Raw genomic sequence first — 12,120 nt, forward strand, 5'->3', positions numbered from 1 at the left:
ACAAACTACAGAAATGGTATCCTGGAGGCCCTCCGTCATTTATAACAGGAATGAATGAAGCATCACTCAGGTTTTGGGATCAATATTAGCTCAGTTTTACAGATGGTCTGTAAGGAAAAACAGCTTGAAGTTTCATGCAGAGCCCACAGTAGAAAAAAAAGCCATTAGTTTTTTGAAATAATTTCCTTGCTGTTGAGCTATGAAATGTCAGTATTTATTGCAAACCTTAATTCCCTCTTTAGCCATAACATTTTTGGTCCTATTACGCCACAGATTTATTTTCTTTTACACCACATGCTTTTTTTTTTTTTTCCTGTGTCATTTGTGTTTTGCTAGGAAGAACCTTGAGAGAAATGAATGGAAACAAATTATGCATGAGTGGATTCAGATAAGAAAGATTATTTGACGTTATAGCAATGGGATTACAGAACAGCCCACTGCAGGCAATGATAGGGACAAAATCCCAGCTAGTCCTGGGATAGAGCTGGGTCCCTTCATTAAAAGTCACAATAATATGATAAATTTTATTACAGTATGTAAAAAAAAAAAATCCTTTCTCATCTTTTTCTCAGCATATCATGAGTGGAATATAGTCAGATGCTGCTCTCTAAACTTGGAAGCCAGACTGGTTTCGCTGGTGCTTTAGGTCTACAGGAGGAATTTTGATTCCTGTCCCAGAACCTGTTGGAGTTGGGAGGCTGGACGTGAGCCTCACACACAGCAGTTTAAGTTTGAGCTCAGCATTTCCAAAGCTCTGCTGAGACACCAGGACGCTGGAATAGCACGTTCGTAAGCACCTCTCTCCTCCGGCTGCTGTTTTTCAGGTTTATGTCACCATGCAGCACTATGGAGTGAACGGTTACTCCCTCCACGCCATGAACTCGCTGAGCGCCATGTACAACCTCCATCAGCAGGCAGCTCAGCAAGCCCAGCATGCCCCCGACTACAGGCCCTCGGTGCATGCCCTCACGCTGGCAGAGAGACTGGCTGGTAAGAACAACTCACGGCTTTTGCCATTCCCTGGGGAAAAAAAACCCCCTTGTTGCTTGCACCGAGTGAAACTCTTTGGGAGTTGGAGCGCGACGTAGCCAACTGGCGTGGTGTGCTCCTGAATACTGGCCATGTGGCCAAGCTCTGCAGGCGGCACGTGGCCTCCGGTGTTTGTTGCCAGTGGACCACTGTACCTTGCTGCAGACTGGCCTCCAATGGCTGGGGAGGCTGGGGCTGAGAAGGGACGCAGCCCCACTGTAGGGGATTGAAAAGAGAGAATTAAAGAGACACGGAAGTATGTTCTAACGAGTGAGCAAAAAAATAGCAGAAAATTTTACTTTCTTGTTAGTAAAAAACAGCACGATGAATATGAGCACACAGAGAATTGGATTCCCCCACTGAGGGGCCCAGGACTTGCATTCCCTAGCAGCCATCTCCTGCCATCCCAGGCCGTAGCTTGTTCTTCCATGTTGCCCCTTCTTGCAACTATTTTCCATTTTTTGTCTTACCAAACACTCTTTCTCTCTGAAAAATGATCTTCATTTGGATCTTCTTTGGGTCTCACCTTGACCTATTTCTTCTTGGGGATCCTAGACCTTGGCTTGGGTGATGCTTTCTTGCAGGTCCTGCTGGCTCCCTCTCTGTTGCCTTTGTATTTTGCCTTCCATAAAAGAGCTTTTTAAGGCTCAAAGAAAGTCATGTGTGACTTTACCCAGAGAGTGTTATTTACACAGCATTGTTGATGGTCAAACAGTGGGACAGGAGGCACTGCTCCAGAGCATCTGATCTGTTTTTCTGTGTTCAACCACGAGCGTAACAGCACTTTATTGATACTGTTGTTAGGAGGAAATGCAAAGTCCAGATAGTATTTTGTGATTTGTTAGGGGGAATTGTTAAAAAATAATTGATGGAGACCTGAGAATATTTGGTATGGTAGGGCACATGTATCTGTTCTACATTTCAGCCTACCACAAAACACCCAGATCTGGCTGAGATCATCAAAGGCTACGGCAATGCAAATGATCAACAGCTGCAACGTCACCAGTTTGGTCAGGGCTTGGATGCAGTATGGAAGAGCAGACCTGACAACCAGTATACTGAAGCTAAAGCAAAAAGTTACCGTAGATGTGATTCTAGAGACCCTCCCAGAATGGAATGATCTTCCCTGACTGTCTGAAAATTACGCATCTGCTTTAAGATAGCTTTCTAGTTGTCTGATACTAAAGGAAAAAAAAAAAAGTGGAGTGACTCCTTCCAGCCTAGAGGAGGTGGAAAAAATTATCTACCCAGACAACTTTAGTGGGCTAAATTGAAGAGACATGGGCTTAAGCCAAAATAAGGATGCAGACGTTTCAGGATGGTCCTCCTAGGTGCATAGTCCATGAAGGCATGGTGGTAAAGGTCATGGACTCTTTGGATCAGTGAACCACAGCTGACTCTCAAACCTTCAGGCCATCAATGTTCCCTTATCCGGCTGCTAGTAGTGACCTCCTTAACATAGTTCCTCAGACCACTCACTGTGGCCTGTGGAATCTCTGGGGGGTCATAGGGCAGTGCTGGGAGTCACTGTCCTCATTGAAAAAGAACCAAAGCGGGATCAAGGAGACCTGGACTCTAATCCTGGCTCTACTGCTGGGCTGCAGTGATGATAGGTGGGCACTTTCCTTGTCCTGGTCGTCCATCCCCTCCTTCCCTCACCCCTTCAGTGTGTAGGTGGTCAGATGGGAGCAGATGGTCCTGAACTCTGCAATATGCCTTGCAGACCTTAGGTCTCAAGGTGCCCCTTTCTTAGATGCAAGGATCTCTTGAATGATTTTTCTGATCACCTCTATCTTTTACAGTAGAGCATGGAGGACTTAATGTCTTTGACCCTAACTAGGGTAAAAGTAGAGGCAGATTTAAAAAAAAGAGTAAAAAACCCTATTCTCGTATTCTTGATTGGGAGATTCAATTGGTTTTCTGACCTCTTATCTTTAAAATTAATAACCCACCTGGGAGACTTTCCAAATTAAATCCCACAGTCCCCTTGTCTGCTTATCATTGGCAAGGTAGGCATTATATACCTACAAGCTGGTTCCTTTGCAGTTGCTTCACATTCTGTTACTTCTGAATATCTTTCAGTGTAGGTTATAGATCTCATTTGCCTTCCAGGGACAGTCAGAATAAAGCAGCACAAAAGCAAATGACCTTAAGTCAGAAAACAGAGGTTTCTGATTGTAACTGCAAAGCCTCACCTGCAATTTATATTCTCCTTCTTGCACAAAGCCTGAAAACATAGTTAAAACATTAAAATAATTGCTGGTTGGCTCTCGTTGGAGTGGCCAAACTTAATGTATGAGCTGCCGCCTCCGGGGAGCTGGTAGGTCTAACCTCTACTCTAGAAATTCGGGAATATTCCAGCCTGCAGGTAGGGTGTTTAACCAGTGTCCTTTCTCCTGATTTCTTGTACTTGAAACACAAATGTTAGCTTTGTAAAACATTTTGGGGTAGCTTCTATTTCTTGTCCCAGAACATCCCTTCTCCTCACCCGGCTGCACTGTGAGCTGTGTCTGAATTCATCAAGGATGGTCTCTTTGCCTCCAAAGTGGCAGCTATTACCAGCATTTTAACTCCCTGAGGAGCTCCGATACCTCAAACACAAAAGTCTCTTGTATGCAACCAACACTATATTGTATTTGGCCAAAGACCTTTAGCCTGATCACGTCTCTTCCAGGTTGCCAAAACCACATGGCTTTGGCTATCGCCCAGAAAGGTGCTGAAAATGCTGACCTAGAATGAAACAGCTGGAAGTTTGGAAGAGGAATGTTTGAGCAGTGCAAAGCTGATTTGCTACGCTCATTAGCCAATGTATTTGGAACCTGGCTGTGTGGTTCTGGGGCTGGCCTGACAGCAGGTTTTGTTTTATTGTTTAGATTCATTCCGCAATGCTCGTGACAAAAGCACAAATAAACAGGAGCAAGAGCCTTCATCTGGCTCCATGCACTGATAATGCCGACTTTTCTCCCTGCTGTTTTCTAGTATGTTCATTCCTCCCTTCTACTGGAAGTCACATTCTTAACTGAATTAAAAATGATACCAGACACGGCTCTTTCTGCATTTCCTCTTTGAGAGCAAACCTCTTGCCAGACTATTTCATTCCAATGCTGTAGTACAGCATGTCCCAGCTTGCATAATAAAGGGTTGTTGGTTTTGGGGTTTTTTTTTTCATTTTAAAGTAACTAATTTTCATTGATTTAAGATCTTTCTACTCCCACTAACTGTTGTGCAATAATAACGCCTCTGGTAAAATAATAAGCCCTTTACTGTTGGCCTCCGATTTTCCCCAGTCTGAATTTCTTCTCTGCTCTTAATTTTGCAAGCACAGTTTGCAAAGTCAGGCCTTGTGAGTAGCTCCTCTGCTGAGAAGAGCTCGGCACATGAGCTCTGGGCTTGCACTCAGTGGGTCTGGACTTGGTCCTGGCTGGTGTTTCCACCCCAGATGCTGGAGAGAGCCCATGCTCAGTAAAGCACATGGTTTCAAGCTAAACACACATAAGCACATGAGCTTAAGTGCTTCCCTGAACTGGGGCCCAGAACAGCACTCCAATATCATGCCTTGAAGACTACACAGAGCTACATACGAGACACTAAAGAAGAGCCAGCTCAGCCTGGTTTCTGGGAAGATGCATGTCTTCCAATACAGCTGCAGCCAACAAAATGAGCTAGAGGCAGCTGTGTTCGAGCTGCACAGACTCTTCCCACCGATCAGGGCAGCACATCATGGCAGCGTTGAAGTCTACCGAAGGTCTGCCTTTGGCTTCAAGGAGAACATGACGCATAATGTTGGGCCCCTCTCCTTATTACAAGGGTGAATCTCCTCACCTTGTTTTTAACCGAGTTTCTTAATGAAAGAGGCTTATGCCATGTTGGGTCTGGGCATCTGCATGTCCTACCCCACTGATGTTGAAGCACATTGGCTTATTTCAACCAAATTTAGCATTGGAGTCTCAACAGTTTCCACAGCTGTCATAGAAAGATGTTCCCTCTTCAGAACAGGCTTTCTAGTCAGAGGTTTTATCTCCTTGGACACCTCAATTAACCAGTAAAATGTGTGTATGTGTTTTATTAGATCTAGAGCCATGAAAAAAACTTTTTGTAGGTTCGTCTGGTGTTACCAAGTGCTTTATTCAACTGTCAGCATACAAATTCCAATAATTAAATTGGCCACTTTTCTTGTCTTCCAACGGCTGTACATTTCAAGACATCATTTTGGAGGCACGTTATGGATCCCAGCACCGCAAACAAAGGCGAAGTCGCACAGCCTTCACCGCCCAACAGCTGGAGGCGCTGGAGAAGACCTTCCAGAAGACTCACTACCCAGATGTGGTGATGAGAGAGCGGCTGGCTATGTGCACAAACCTACCTGAAGCCAGAGTCCAGGTACTGATATTTTGTGGGTTTGTGAGTGGGGATGTTTAAAAGAACGTAGTGGGGTTCCAAGGGGGTTGACAGCTCCCTTGACCTTTCAAGATTCTTCCAGTGTAATCAAAGATTTGGGGGCAGTAAAGTTGTCAAAGGCGGGGGCGGAATAAAATCATCTGAAGTCACACATCTGCTAAAGAAATTCTTCATCCACATGCACATTTTTTAAATTTAGGATTGTCTGAAGTGTACACTGGTTTTCATTTGTTCTTTCACATTTCTTTGGGGGAAATTTTAGAAACATTAACAGAAGTCTACTTATTTATTTATTTGTAAGGCTTTTCTGGCTTTCTCAGAAGAGCAGAAACCCAAGTAATTCCAGCTGCTCTTTTCCACCAGTGTCAATATTTGTAACATCTCAGGCCAAGGTTTGGTTTTGGTTTTTTGGGATTTTTTAGTTTCAACTAGTGCAACATGCTTCATAACCTGCTGGTGGGGAAGTTCTTGCATTGATGGGCTTTAAAAGACAAAATAGCATGTTCTTCAATGTGAAGTGGATAAGTAGTAGAAAAAAATAATTCTTTTATATAAATGTCAAGACATTTTGATCTTCAAAATTTTTGTTTTGTCATCTAACTAGCCAAACAGCACTAACAAGATTTGCAAATATATTTCTTCCAATCCATCTCTACTGATTTAGGTTAAAAAAACATGGATTCTCTCCTCCTCTCTTAAATTCAGTTCCCAGATAACAGCCTATGCCTGTAATGACTTATTTTGAGTGTTGTCGTCATAGTTTTGGTACACTTATATCTGAATGGTTTTAGAAACTAAAAGAGCACTGTCCTGTAAACCAGTGTAATGTCATCAGACTCAGCTATAAGCCATTCTGGTTGGATGAAACTGCCTGACCAATTTAGGAAAAAAAAAAAAAACAACAAAAACCCAAAAAAACCCAATGCCAGTGGAATGGCTTAAAGAATCAACAAGAAGGCTGGACATTTTTAAAAATATATTTGTTGTGCTATTGGTAGAAGCACTGAAAACATTTGGACACAGAGGGTTTTCAGTACTTCATTACTTGGGGTTCCCTTGAAGTTCCCAGGCTGAATGATGCTGAATTTGGCATTAAGCAGGATTCTCAACAATTTTCCCCCTTGCTGTTTGTGACCTTGAAGGTTTGGTTCAAGAACCGGAGAGCCAAATTCCGGAAGAAACAGCGTAGCCTGCAGAAGGAGCAGCTGCAGAAGCAGAAGGACTGTGAAGGGAGCCACAGCGAGGGAAAGACGGAGCCGCCCGTGCTGGAGACCCAGGCCACCACCCCCGACACTGAGAAAGTCCAGAGTCTCCCAAGCGAGGTGGGCGCAGACCTCAACCTAACCCTGTCAGAGCAGTCGGCCAGCGAGTCAGCGCCCGAGGACCAGACCGACAGAGAGGAGGAGTTTAAGAGCACCTTGGACGAGGCTAAAGTGGACAAGAGCCCTGGTGTGGACAGCAAGGTTTTGAACTGCAAGAGAGCGAGCCCAAAAGCAGGTGAGGGGCAGCATCTTGATGGGGGCTGGTGTCAGGACCTGGCATTTCCAAGGGGGATGCTAGTGGTTGGGTATAGTCCCTTATTCCCTGGGGGCATGGGTGCTTGCACGTAGGCTGCCCAGATTTGTCTTCTTGTCCCCCAGCACTAAATGAGACCCACAGAGAGCATGATGTCTATTGTAGCAGGAGCACAGAAAGAGCAAATACCTTCTGCTCAGGTTAGAGCTTGGGGAGAACAGTGCCCAGGGGCAGCAGGAAAGTCATAGCAAAGAGGTCAGCCCCATGTCTATGCTGTAAGGTGCTAAGTAAGGAACAGACACGTTTAGCTCTCCTGAGCTAACACAACCCCTCTTGTTTGCCCTCCTGATGCAAGAGAGAAGCCCGTGCTGCAGTCCAAACCCTACCGGGGTGAGGATCAGCACCTGCATCCAGCCTGTAGAAATAACGCCCATCCCCTCTTGTCTCCTGCTACAGAGTCCCCAATCAGTGCAACTGTGACGCCTTCATCCAGCAGTGGCCTGGCTCAGACTCACTCCTACTCCTCCTCACCCCTGAGCCTCTTCCGCCTGCAGGAGCAATTCCGCCAGCACATGGCTGCCACCAACAACTTGGTCCATTACTCCTCCTTCGAAATGGGGACACCGTCTGCCATGCCCTACTTGGGCATGAACGTCAACATGGCGCCGCTGAGCTCCCTGCACTGTCAGTCGTATTACCAGTCGCTCTCCCACGCTCAGCAGGTCTGGTCCTCACCCATCCTGCAGGCCTCCAGCTCCCTTCCAAGCCTGAACAGTAAAACGACGAGTATTGAGAACCTAAGGCTCCGGGCAAAGCAGCACGCGGCATCCCTTGGGCTTGACACCCTACCCAACTGACTGCCAGATGAGCTAGCGTTGCCCATGAGAAGATGCGCCAGAGGTTGGCACTAGACATGTCACTCCTTGAACCCCCACCCACCCTCATCTCTTCCTGGAGTAAGGTGCTCCCTTTCAGGGAAAACTTTGCATTTATTAATGTCTTATTAGCACCAAGATTGCATCAGACATTGCTACTGGCCTCGTCTTCACTAAATATTTAAGGAGGAAGGGGGAGAGGATGTATGTTTAGACAGATGAACTGTCCTCTGGACTGCCATGAGTTAAGCCTGTAACGTTCAGGAGAAGCCCCCTTTCCTCATCCCCGCGATAATGTGCCAACTGTGTTATATACACCTTTTTTTGTTGTTGTTGCATTCTTTGGGAAAAGAAAGAGTCCTGCTTCGTCTTGTATATAGTTTATAATGTTGACAGCACCCATCACCTGTGTGTTACTGTCAGTGTTACAGAACTGTGACCTTTTTTGCTTTTATACCCCCTTCCTTCTCAATTTTAGTAGCTAGTATCCAAGTTACAAATCAGCCATCCTCCTGACCTCAGCTTGTAGCTAGGTGCTCTTCGTGGGTCAGCATCCTAAAGGTGTTTATGACGAAGAGAAACGATTGTGCACTTCACTGCTCCACTTCCCCCTTCTCTGCTAAAGCTAATTTTATAACAGCCGGGAAATGACATGAAGGTGAATTTCCTGTTTAAGCACTTCCTATAAGGCAAGCATTTTTCGTTTACTTTTTAATAGCACTTGTTCAAAGACAGAGGACAAAATATTGGCCTAATGCTGCTGGCTGGGGAGAAAAATGAAAGCCAAATTCACAGGATTATTTTTGATCTAGATTGTTTCCTCTCTGATCTTCAGTGAAGTGTAAACTCCTCTATTTACAAATTATGGGGTTTTCTTTTTGGAGAGCATTTTGGTCTAACTTTGACAATAGAGAATAATAAAAACTTTGTATGAACTCCTGGTGTGTTCATACACCATGAATTATATGGTTCTTTGACAAAAACTTGATTAATGCAAGCTGTGTCTAGAAAAAAGCTCTGATCACCAAATTCTACCCTCAAGCCCTGCAGCTTCAGAAACTGGTTAGCAAGCGAAAATGTAACAAGTGAAAAATGCTGAAATGCTGGAGGCAAAGCAGGTGATAAGCAGGGGCTTTATAGTCTCTTTGTATTTGCTGGAGCTGAGGGGGCATAGATGAACTTGCCAAAAATGCAGGCTTTGCAAGTAACCAAAATTCACCAGCTTCAAAATTATTTCAGTGAACAGTTTCAGCCTTGTTTCATTGGAATGACCCATCATTCAACCTAGGGTGGTTTTCCTTGTTGAGAAGAAATGTTTCTGCCAACTCAAACCACGGAGGTTTTTTGCCAAACCAAATAAATCCTTTGAACCCACTGCTGTTATCCTGACCATTAGGGAGGGATGATATCCAGATCTAATCTCTAATATTGCCTAGGACCAAAAAATCCAGACTGTCTGGCAGGTGCTACGTTTGAATCCCAAGTTTGTCAGCCGGGTCTGCCACTAACACACAGGGCAGATCTGTGCTAATTCACGGCAGATGATCAGCTGGTCCGTACTTGATTTAACCATGAAGTGTAGATCCATAGCCTATGGCCCCACTTGCTCCCACCTTGCTTCATACCAGGGCAGAAACCAGGGGTCAAATTACCTCTTTAAACATGGGGGGCAAAGAGTGTTTTCAACTCCGCTAATGCCTCTTGAAAAAGCATCTAACTCCTGCAAATAGAGACATAAGAATACCCAAGTTTGACGGAAAATGGTGTGTTATCCCTCATAAAGTTATAGCAAGAGTGGACCTCCTGAGGGGGCAGCTCATTGACTGCATCAGCTTCCAAGGAAAACGGAGCATCTTCCTTAAATGTTTCTGTTGTGCCAAACACTTCAGTTTGGGGGTTCTCTCTCCTGCTTTAGTTCTCCCAACTTTGTCAAATCAACCCCTGTGACCGTCAGAATTCTCCACATTGCCAAAAACAAAGGTATTCGTAGGAAGCAGATTTTTGGCTGCCGCTTTCAAAGGAGTTTGATTAAATTAAAACCACCAAAGAACATTTACTGTCTCCAAAAAGATCCTTTGGAAGTCCCAGCTTCCATTTTTTGTAGCCTGTCACCCAAACCAGGGACACCAGGACAAAGCTTTAATTTTTCTCCTCTTCCTTCCTCAAAAAGCTATATTAATCTTTATTTTTAATGCCTCACACTAACATCAGTGCATTTGTAGGATATGGAGTTCCTTTGCCAGAGCAGAGCAACTGCAAATTTAATTAACGCCCCTTCTGATGTTGTTCCCTGGTGCCAGTCTAGACTGAGCTGATGAAGCAAACAAGGGTGGTAATTGGCAGTGAGACCAGATCTGGACTTCAGCTCTTCTTTAAGTAATAAAAGATGCCCATGAAACTGCAACTCATGTCAGTGAGCGTTTCAGGCAGAGAACAGAGGGTCGTAGTCACTCTTGTCCCATCCCAGGTAATACGGGCATCTTTTCTCTGCCCAGGTACCATGGGGCTGGAATGGGCGATGTCAGGGCAGATACAGCCTTCCCGTAGGTCACGATGGATACCACAGCATCCGCCACAGGAAGGTCAAAACACGTGGATTTATGCCCTGCTTCTGCACGGCGGGGACAGGGAGCACAGGAGATAAGCTTGCTTGAGCCAGCACTAGATTTGCCGTGGTCCTCTGGAGGGAGACGAGACCTTCCCCACCAAGTCACGGAGGGAAACTCTTCCCCGTGCCTTGGTGCAAAAATTCATTTTAACATTCACCGTCTTCACACGTCTCGACCGACCCTGGTGCCTGACCCCCTTCGTGCCCTGTGGTATCGCTGACATCCTCACAGCAGGCTTGGAGCGGCTACGGGGAACTTCCCAGACGGAGCATCTAGCACGCCATTAAAACCACGGACATCAGGACGAGGCCAGCACAGCTCAGAAAGCAAATTGGGAGAGGAGGCATCGGGATCTCCATCAGTCCCTAGGGATGTCTGTTCAGTATCATCCTCATCTGCCTCTGTGTGGTACAGAAGCTGACCAAGGTGCAGCTGGTCCTGGACTAGAGCATGTGAACATTTCTTACGTGGAGATTATTTCTCCCATTCTGAATCAGGATAAAAATAGCTCAAGTTTAAAAATAAACAAAAGAAAAAATATATTGCCTTAAATATATATCAGCCCCTGAAGTATTTTATGCCAAGTTTGGGGTTTATCTTCTTAAGGTCAAAGTTAAACATCCATGATGGGAGTAAGCTGACACGTAAAGCCAAAATTGATTTGGAAATGCAAAAAAGCAAGAATTTAGGCTCCCAACTTGCAGAAGTTTAATAATTAATTATCTGTCAAAACTGACTCTTTCCTGCATATTGTTTTAATGCCTCTGGGCTTTTGGGCTTTTTCTGACCAAAAAAAAATAAAAATCAAAAAACCACAGGGAGAACTCTCCATCCAATCCAAGCCTATGTATGTAGTGGGAAGACTGAAGGGAGTCATTCTGCATCATTCCTCTCTGAACTTTACAAACCTGAACATTCTTTCAAGTGGGAAGAACTACTGCACATCTCCCCTGATATGTGATGTGAGGTCTGCTTGTTCCCTTTCCTTCCACCAGGCCCAGCTATTTAGGAAAATGAGGTTGTTGGTGGAGTCTCAGAAACAAAACGGAATCAGGTTCCCCTCCCCTCACTGTCCAGGAGACATCTGATGTGTTTTAACAAACATTGCAGTTGGATATAACACAGATTCTTCCATCATAGGCATAAAATGCCTGGAGTGTAACCTGGAGATCCTGCCTCATCAGACAGAAAAACTATTATGGGGGAAAAAAAAAAGCTATCTATCTTTTCTGGGTGCTACACCTACCTGGTGCTGGGGCAGGGCATCCCTGGTACAGTTTTAGCTGCAGAGAGATAAATGTAAAAAGAGAAGCAACATTTTGTGTTTCGTAATACAGATGATCCAGTTGATTTTTTAATGCATGAAAGGAATGCCAAATAAATGCACAGCATGGCACCGAGGCTGGGAAAAGGATGCGGCCAGTCCTTTAAAAACAATGGTGGAGCGACTGGGAAAAAAATCTCCCTAATTTCTATTTTGAAACAGGTTTTGTACCTGGAGATTTCCTCTGCTGTTCTTTTCCCTTCCTATGGCTTTGCTTACGTTGCCTCTCCTTGGTGAACCAGCAGTGGCTCCAAACCCTACTTACCGAATTTTTAAAGGTTTTAGCTATGGTCCTTGCAGGATCAGGGCCCAGGAGAAAACAGGTCACAATATTTGGGGTAAGAGTTTGCAGTTTAAATTTCTTTTACTC

The 12,120-nt window shown here is 44.9% G+C and overlaps 1 protein-coding gene across 1 annotated transcript; it reads left to right on the forward strand.

The window, feature by feature from the left end:
- Positions 1–824: 824 nt before the first annotated feature.
- Positions 825–10,176, forward strand: DMBX1 (diencephalon/mesencephalon homeobox 1). Its single transcript, XM_009920254.2, has 4 exons — positions 825–990; positions 5,231–5,409; positions 6,570–6,924; positions 7,399–10,176. The coding sequence occupies exons 1-4, from the start codon at positions 837–839 to the stop codon at positions 7,797–7,799; spliced, it is 1,089 nt and encodes a 362-aa protein (XP_009918556.1). The 5' UTR covers positions 825–836; the 3' UTR covers positions 7,800–10,176.
- Positions 10,177–12,120: the final 1,944 nt, after the last annotated feature.

Source organism: Haliaeetus albicilla, chromosome 8 (assembly GCF_947461875.1).
Source record: "Haliaeetus albicilla chromosome 8, bHalAlb1.1, whole genome shotgun sequence".
Lineage (NCBI taxonomy): Eukaryota > Metazoa > Chordata > Aves > Accipitriformes > Accipitridae > Haliaeetus > Haliaeetus albicilla.

Excerpts from the sequence above, each read along its gene's own strand:
- DMBX1 (XM_009920254.2), top strand. The coding sequence starts at position 837 with ATGCAGCACTATGGAGTGAACGGTTACTCCCTCCACGCCATGAACTCG. Across the intron at positions 991-5,230 it reads GCTGGCAGAGAGACTGGCTG|ACATCATTTTGGAGGCACGT; the intron begins GTAAGAACAACT and ends GTACATTTCAAG. Across the intron at positions 5,410-6,569 it reads TACCTGAAGCCAGAGTCCAG|GTTTGGTTCAAGAACCGGAG; the intron begins GTACTGATATTT and ends GTGACCTTGAAG.